The following is a 9,344-nucleotide window of genomic DNA, read 5'->3' as shown; positions in this document are numbered from 1 at the left end:
CGGCTCGATCTTGCATCCTCATCCAGAGCGCTGGTCTCTGCATGCATGGACTCTCAACGGATACCCGTTGACTTGCTAACAGGGGTTGTAAACACGATCACACAGTCTAGTGCTCCCTCTACGAGGCGGCTCTACGCGTCTAAATGGTCTGTGTTTAATAAATGGTGCACCGCCAAAGGGCTGGATCCACAAGCATGTGGGGTGTCACGTGTGCGTTGTTTCCTCCAAGAGCTGCTGGACTTGGGCAGGTCCCCATCCACGCTCAAAGTATATGTTGCGGCCATCTCAGCTTCGCCGACTCGGCGCTGGGCCGCGCATTAGGGAGAAACGCATACATCATCCGCTTCCTGAGAGGAGCTAGGAGGATGAACCCCCCGCGACCCCCTTCGGTTCCTATTTGGGATCTTTCCCTGGTCTTAGAGGCCATGAAAGCGCATCCCTTTGAACCCATGGAAACTGTGGATATGAAATACCTTACGCTCAAAACCGTTTTTCTGATAGCTCTGTCTTCAGTCAAACGTGTGGGTGACTTTCATGCGTTATCAGTTAACGCCTCATGCCTGGAGTTCGGACCTAATGACTCTAAAGTCATTCTCAGACCAAGGCATGGTTACGTCCCCAAAGTTTTGGACACACCCTTCAGAGCACAGGTCATTTCTCTCTCAGCTTTGCCGGCAACCGGCAGCGAGGTTGACAGTAACCTCCTTTGCCCTGTCAGAGCACTGAGATATTACATTATGCGCTCCGCCGCCGCCAGGCGCTCGGAGCAGCTTTTCGTTTCGTTTGGTGGGCGCACTAAGGGTCTCGCCGCCTCGAAACACAGTCTGTCTAGATGGATAGTGGACGCTATCGCAGCTGCTTATGCGTCTAAAGACCTGCAGTGCCCCCTGGGCATCAGGGCCCACTCTACTAGAGGCATGGCCTCGTCGTGGGCTTGGTCTAGTGGAATTTCCATTCATGACATTTGTACGGCGGCGGGCTGGGCCTCCCCCTCTACATTTGTTAGATTTTACAATCTGGAAGTTCCCGCCCTGCAGGCTAAACTTTTATCAGTCTAAATCTTGCGTAGGCCGGCCCACTTCTGTGCGCGGGCTACTGCTGTTGATTTAGCTCTCCTGGTTGAGCTGTACCATACAAGGGTTTGTCAGTCAGACCGGCCGCGCCGCTCTGTATGCCCTATTGTGTGCTTGTGTACTCGCGCTAGCCATCATATTGGCCGCCTGGCTCACACTCTTTGTGTTCCCCGGACTTCCCTGGGACTCATTCAGTGGATGCTGGGCGCGCACGGCGTTGACAAGGGAGTTCCCGCAGCGTAAGCTACTTACGCAATACGAGAGAACCTCTCGTAAGAGAACGTATCGGTTACCTAACGTAATCTCTGTTCTCTCTAGAAGAGGGAAAGAGTATTGCGTAACCTGCCGTGCTCGCGCCACGAGCTCATTCGCTTCAAGCGACAAAAACCAGAGAAAGCAGCCCCCGAGCCTCATTTTATAAGCTAAGCCACGCCCCTCTTACGGGCCGTGACGCGTGGGGGCACTGAGCGCTCCCATTGGGCGTGACGTCACGCCAGGCTCACTGGTAGGCTGCTGCAGTTGCGGCAGGGCAGCCAATGAGCACGCTAGTTAGCCTGCTCTAGGTCTGCGTGCTGCTGCACTGCGTTGACAAGATTATAAAAATTAAGGATAATTTTTTGGCTTCATATCTCGAGAAAGATGACTTTTCCCGCAGCGTAAGCTACTTACGCAATACTCGTTCCCTCTTCTAGAGAGAACAGAGGTTACGTTAGGTAACCGATACGTTTTAATAAAATGTGACAAATTACCTTACATGCGATGAACTCTGCTGCCCTCTTGTGTAAGATTTTTATAGCCACCAAATTGGAAAATGTTTACATATTACTCGTAAAAAACACTAGATATTGCGAATACATGTTTGCTTCTAAAATAAAATAACTGCTTTAATTTGTCATTGCACTAACGTAAAAAAGTCTGTGAAATATTTATTGTCAGGTGATGAATAAACTTGATGAATTTTTTTTAACTTGTTTTAAGGATGCCACTCTTGTCATTGCTCGGGGATCTTGCTGTGTGTGTGCTCTCAGGGCAGAATGCATCTTTAGAGAGTGTGCCGAGAGTGACGAAAGAAAAGGGTGTGCAGAATGCCCTCATATGGACATGGCTTGGGTGTGTTTTATGTAAATTACTTTCCTCAGGCACTTACTTTCGCTCATTTAGATACTACGACTTCATCAACATTATAACAAGGTTAACCCTTGTGCATCCTTGAGGACATTTTTTGTCCTTTTCAGTTTTGTTTTTTTGATCACTTTGCCTGTGTTAATGCTAACTGCATAAAATTTGTCACAGGTGTGTATTTTTATTGGAATTTTACTATTTCATCACCATTTCCTTTAAAAAATCTATTTTGCACTAGTTACACAAAATACTTCCTCTCAGCGCCTTTTGGACAAAAATGGCCCCATTGAAACCCATTAAAACTGCATTTTTGAATCCCTGTGCCGTTTAACTATAAAATGATGCAATCTTTTTTAATAGGCTTTCATTCTGTTGGCAAGGCTTCAAAATTGACATTTTTACAATTTTTTATCAGATGGTATCATTTTTTCAGGTTAGGCATATAAAGCAAATACTCGCTTTATTCCTGTTTTCTGCTTCGGCATATTATAGAGCTAACTGGATAAATTATGCAACGATAATTGTGTGGGTGTGTTGGTATGGATGTCTAAGTGTGATTTGTATGTGTGTAATAAAATAAAAAGTGTGTTTGTGTGCTTGTAATATTTGAGAGAGAAAAACTCAACTGCAAATCGAAAATCCAATCATTGTGTTCACCAGTGGAGTTTTGCTGGCATCCAATGGGGAAAGTCTGGTCTCAAGTATTTGCTCCCAAGCATAACATTTTTATGAGAGTTTTTTGACTTGGACATTTTTGTCCCTTTTGGACCTATGAGTAAGTTTGTTTTTTTTGTTAATGTTAACTGCATGAATTTTGAGCTATTATAGAGCCAGTTGGATAAATTATGCAATGATAATTGTATGCGTGTGTTGGTATGGATGTCAGAGTGTGGTTGGTATGTGTGTTATAAAAAAAAAAGTGTTTGTGTGCATGTGTGTGTTTGTAGTATTGAGAGAAAAAAACTCAACTGCAAATAACAAAGCCAATCATTGTGTTCATTGTGATTTTTGCTGGGATCCAATGGGGAAAGTTTGGTACTGCGCCCAAACAAAATCTTACTGAAAGCAAATTTTTTGAGATATCAACCTCAAATTTGGAACACAACTTATTTAGATTTATGGCTTTGATTTTCTAGCCGTTTTAGAGTTCAACTTGTTTCATAAAATATATATTTTATATAAAATAATATTCAGAGATAATTTTCATAAACTTAACTTCAGCAATAATCTGCTAAGGGTATTCTTTAAAATGATACCAAAGTTAAGTCTGTGCTCCCAAGCTTCAACTTTTTATGACAGTTTTTTGACATGGACATTTTTGTCCTCTTTGGACCTATGAGTAACTTTTTTAAATTGATGCACAAGGGTTAAGAACATTTGAAATAAATTTGGCGGAACGTTTAGGCTACATGAGAAGTTTAAATGTGCGTATAAATACGAATAGTGTGCGCAATTATTAGTGAGTAAGACCCATTTTGTGTAGGATTATTACTTGTATGGTCGTCATCTTGGAATTATAAGATTCTTTCTGACATTTTTGTCAATTTTATTATTCACATATTCTTATTCTGTGACAACTTGTTTACATTATGTAATATACCCTTTTTGGTATCTACGAATTTGTATTTTGATGATCTAAATCAGGGGTTTTCAACCGGTGGTCCGCGGCCCCCTGGTGGTCCGCGGCGGCATTGCATGTGGTCCGTGACATGCATTCCAGCCTACATAATTTCACTATTGAAATCACTTTTTTTCCATTAAAAAAAAAGTTTGTCTTAAAAAAAAGGCAAGTCAGTCAGTAATAAATACATTGGCATTCAGTAAAGTGTCAAACCCATAAAAAGTAGAACCATTGTCCGCTTTACATAAAACAAATCACAACATGACCTTGTATGAGTGAGTGAGTGAGTAGCGTTCACACCAAACGCGAATAGAGCGTCTGGCGCAAGTGATTTTCATGTCAAGTCAATGTAAAGACGCGTTTACGCGCATCTGGAGGTCCTGCAGCGCGAATGAGGCGTTTAGCGCGGCGCGGTCGCGCGAATGAGGAAAATTGAGCGTCTGGCGCGATACGCGCGAGTGATTTGAGGGTGAGAGAGAAAGAATTCTGATTAGTCGAGAGGATGTATCGCGTTTAGGCTAAAAATAGGTTTGGCGCTTATCGCTATTTGGAAAGAAACTGCATCTTGCAGTACATTTTAAACAAGGAAATATAGCGATTTGGCATGAAATGTTGATGGAGCCGTGAATAGGTTCAGTACACAGCAAAATGACATGACAAACTCTTTTTTTCTTTTTTTTTAATGCCATTTCTTCAATTCGACGTCTGACTGTGCTATCTGACAAAGGAATCCACACACTACACACACAGACACACACAATAGTGGGCCGCCGATTACTTGTTAGTCAGAATGGTGGTCCCTGGCACAGAACCAGTTGAAAACCCCTGATCTAAATGATCATGTATATTATATGATGATACATATGCAACATATTAATATTACAAGAATCTTTAATAGTGTCTGCATCAACACCCGATCCAGTTACATATGCAAAATACTATGCTTGCCTTGAAGACAAAGAGTCGTAAATGTTCCCTTCTAAAGCTTAAGTTACTATTGGCTTACTGACCACCCTGGAGGAGTGACCTCTATAGAAGTTAAAGTGCGCCTGCACACGGTTCTTCTCCTCTTCTTCTCTCTCGTCTTCTCCTGGTTACTGTCCGTGTGGAATGCCAAGGGATCTTTGTCCCGGAGTTGGCACAACCACGTCAACAGGGCCTCAAGTATTGTATTACCTCAACAACAACTGAGACAGGCTAACATCGCAAGTTCATCATAATTTCTTCATTCATCATGGAGAAAATCAATTGCAACTTCAGCACCATCTGACCCCTGAACCATCAAGACTTTCTCCCGAGACTGCATATGCGGACACTCGTTCAACGGCAAAGGCATTGCAAGTACTGTACAATTAACTAAACAGAGGTTTATTATACGCTTAAAAAGGTGATATGAAATAAGAAACTGATGGTTCTGTTCAGATGGTTAAATTACTCTTTTCATTCCCCTGTTCTGTTTCTGGACGGAGCCCATGTCTCCATGCCTAAATGCATTGAGTTGCTGCTGTGTGATTGGCTGATTCAATATTTGAGTTAATCAGTTGATCAGGTATACCTAATAAAGTGGCTGGTGAATGTATTACAGCTAAAATAAAACAAGTATAATGTGAATAGCATTGAATGATCATTGAAATGAACCACCTGAATGAACCAATTAACCGAAACTAACTTATCTGAGCTGGTCTTTTTGTTTATGTTTTCTCAGGTGCTTTTCAAGCTCGTCTTGGGCAGTGGCAAGTTTGGAGAGGCGGCTCTGTTTCTAACCATTGTCGGCGGTGCAAACTTTGTCTTTATGAGCTTTGTGCCAGTTATACTGTACTTCACACGTTGAGTACTTCACATCCGTAGCTGATCTTCCCTGGGCCTACATGTGTGGAGTGGCTGGACTCTTACTAGGTAAATACAATACTGACAGAAAAAAGTATATTATTATAAGTAGAGTATTGTTTATGTAATGTGCAACAATTAGAAGAGATATATAACATATAACTGTTCATCATTTTCTTCTTCTACAGCATTCAATATGCTGGTGAATTTTGGCATTGCCATTACATACCCTGAGCTGATTTCACTTGGCATTGTGCTGAGTGTCCCTGTCAATGCAAGTGAGTTCATTTTCATCAAAGTAAACTTTTTTAAATATAAAAACAAACTTGTTTATAGAAAACCTATATTTTGTGCCACTGACTGACTTAAAGGGATATATACAGTTACACTCTTAGTTCATTGTATATGTCTAAAGTTTTTTGTGAAACTGTTTTTGAACCCTGTCCCACTGAGTATAGCAAAGTGGCAGAACCTGATTTCACCAAGTGCAATGTTCCTGGATCAACATCTTTGTTGATCCTGGAACAACAGTCCAATCAGATTTGAGGGACAAGTTTACAGTATGTCAAGTTTAGGAGAGTCAGGTGCTTCTACGTCAATGTTATTCACCAAGCATTTCCTTCTGATTTTAGGCATAGCTCATGGGTAGGGTTAGGTTTAGGGGTAGGGATATGGTTTGGACTAAATTTTTGGACCAGAATGTTGTTCCAGGATCAACAAAATATGTTGACCCAGGAATGCGTCTAACTCGGCAAAATCAGTACGTGCAGCAAAGTGGGCAGTCATTGCAACTTCATAGACATTTTACCGTGGTGGCTCTAAAGTGTGTGTTGTTGGTGTTGCAGTGGTGGACCTGTACACCTGTGATATCCACTTCAATACAGTGCGACTCATCGCCGTGTTGATCATCTGTCTGGGCTTCCTAATGCTGCTGTTACCGGAGGACTGGGATCAGTGTTTAATTGAGCTCGGCACCAAACTCAGAAAGCGGGAACAGCCTGTTGAACCGGCTGAGACCGGAACCAGCTCAGGACTCAACTGGACCCGACGGGCCAGGACCTCCATGTCCACGTTTCCTCACTGACACGCACAAACCTTCTCCCGTTCTTATTCCAGTGACTGGATAATGCTGGGAAGGACATTCATTCCATATTCCTCAGTCAACGAGACTCCGTAGGCCATCATTTACCCTCATGCACATTATAACAGACGATTTCCTAAAGCCAAACCTTTTTTTAAACTTTTTTTTTTGCTCATCTTACAACTGTAAGTGTATTTGAACAATGACTTGGGTCTTGGAACTCAAGAGCAGGGGTCTCAAACGACTGACCTACAGGCCAAATTTGGGCTATCAAGTGTCAAGTTTATCCTTAAATCGAGCCCACCAATCCCTTTTGTAACGGAGAGCAGAGCACCAGTTGCATGGTGATTAAATCAAATTATTAATGCAGTCTAAATCTACAAAACCCCTGTCTCGCTCTGACTCAAGCTATTCTCACATTCCAAAGCACTCTCATTTACGACACCTCTGCTGTTTTGAGATTGCTCTGCGCAAGACGTGCAGCCCAAACGGCGCCGAAAAATGGTGTAAATCATTGACTATCTCTCACTCTACATGATCTCTTACGTCTAAACCAACAGAGACCGTCTGTTTATGGCCGGGAGAGCCTTACGCTGACCAATGAGAGCGATCCCGAAAGCACCCCCCCCAGGGAGTCTCTCGGACACTGATTTACACATAGACACTAATTAACTCTTCACAACAATAAAACAGTGTTGTAGAGACCAGATGCCCAAAACATGTGGTCTGTGCCTAATACATCAATCCAAAGAGCCAAACGCACGCACACACATAAGCCTCACCCGCAGCGACGGGGACAAGAGTTCAGCGGACGGGTATGAACTTTCAAGACGCACTCACATACACACACACAGAAACACACTCAGGCACCACCACGTGTGATCCAAAATCCTTGTATAAAACATTTTAAATGTATTTTCTTGATGTGTATGATCCCCTGTCCCAAATATTATGCCTATGTAGTTTGTTGGCCTGTAATCACTCTGTGGTGCCCACAATTACAAGAAATGATGTACCTCCTTGATTTTAGATATTAGAACTGTCATTCGCGGTATTGCCGTGTTCCACGAACCCCAACGATGCTGAATCTTTAACACAAAATATCAGAGAATGCATTGTTTTATTAAATACCAGTGTTATTAAGTTATGGACGAATTCATCGTTTCAAAGCCCCGCGGAAAGGAGGCGCATAGACCTCAAAACGTCAGGAGGTGGGCCCATACGTTGTTAAAGACGATTGGCCCACGTACGTGAGGGAGGCGTGAGTTTAGCCCTTTAAAATTTCGCGCCCCTCTCCTCTCAGTGCAGTCCGCCAGAGAGAGAAGACGACACGCCTCCTTCCCTCAAGGAAGCTTCGCTCGCTTTTATTTTCCTTTCTATTTTCCTTTATTTCCAAGTCTTTTCTTAGAACTACTATTTACTGAAGTTGATAGTCTGCTGAAACCAACCCACAAAATCAACTTAAGGCTAAGATAATCTTTGCTGAGTCTTCGCTCGCTTCAAGTCGCCACAGCAACCAGAACGCTGTGACCACGTGATCCAGGGGCCTTTATCCAACACACACACAGAAGGCCGACCTTCCAAACAGAGTAACGTAGATCTTTTAAATTTGCAATCTGAAGGAAATGCTGTTTAAAGTTGTCTAAATATTACTAAGAAACGTTGGGGTTTTGTGGTGAATGACTAAAACTGTTTCTATCTCTCTCTCTAAATTCTCTTTCACACACACAAACATACACGTTCACACACACACACACACATACTCTCACCCACGTGTGCCGAGATAAACACACTACCACGTGCTCACGGAGCGACACACCCACCTTACAAACGCTACCATCCCCACATCTCACACACACACCTAAAATCATTCGTATCTCAACTATTAGTTTCCTCTCGCTGAGTTTCTCTCTCTCTCTCTCTCCCTCTCCCAATCTCTCTCTAAAACCTTTTTATTTTGTTGTATCTCTGTATTACGATCGTTATATTGCCTGTTTTGTTTATGCATTTTTACTCCTGCGTGATTTAAAATAATTGTGTAATCGCTAGCTTGTTTAAATAAACTTTGTTAAATCATTTGAATTAAGTTTGCCTGTTTTGTTTCAAATTCTGAGTCCCTGATGAGTGCAGATTTTACCTTATAAGCTCTACGATGGGTTTTATTCTTAAAAGAAACCTAAAATTGTCTAAAACACGGAGATAATTATCTTCTTTGTGGCCACAAGAAAGTGTTATCTATCAGTGTTAAAGACGCCCGATTTCTGTTCATAAATTATACATTCTGTCCGCTGGACGGCCAGTCTGCATGGTAAATGAACATTCGTCAACTTCTACCTCAAATTCCCCCAAATTGAGTAAATGCTACCCGTCTCTATCAGTGATTATTACAAATAATTGTGTAATCGCTGATACCAGCCGAGGTTTTGACCTATTCCCTAATTTGAATAAATTAATTTATGGAAGCAACAGATGCATATTCACATTGATGAATATTACCGCTAATTTGAGCTAATTAATTCCCCAACACAAAGTCATTGTTGTTACACTTTATAGACTTTAATTTTTTTATATTTTAAATAAAACCTTTACTATTTACATGTTATTTTATTTCAATTAATAA

General features: G+C 41.9%; 1 protein-coding gene across 1 annotated transcript; it reads left to right on the top strand.

The window, feature by feature from the left end:
• The first annotated feature begins 5,678 nt into the window (after positions 1 to 5,678).
• LOC309487023 (solute carrier family 35 member F3-like) lies at positions 5,679 to 6,777 on the top strand. Its single transcript, XM_082154571.1, has 3 exons — positions 5,679 to 5,712; positions 5,832 to 5,921; positions 6,489 to 6,777. The coding sequence occupies exons 1-3, from the start codon at positions 5,685 to 5,687 to the stop codon at positions 6,725 to 6,727; spliced, it is 357 nt and encodes a 118-aa protein (XP_082010697.1). The 5' UTR covers positions 5,679 to 5,684; the 3' UTR covers positions 6,728 to 6,777.
• Positions 6,778 to 9,344: the final 2,567 nt, after the last annotated feature.

Source organism: Leuciscus leuciscus, assembly GCF_965113295.1.
Source record: "Leuciscus leuciscus genome assembly, chromosome: 22".
In the NCBI taxonomy this organism is placed as follows: Eukaryota; Metazoa; Chordata; class Actinopteri; order Cypriniformes; family Leuciscidae; genus Leuciscus; species Leuciscus leuciscus.
Note: the sequence above shows the minus strand (reverse complement) of the source record. Positions and strands in the feature narration are given on the sequence as shown.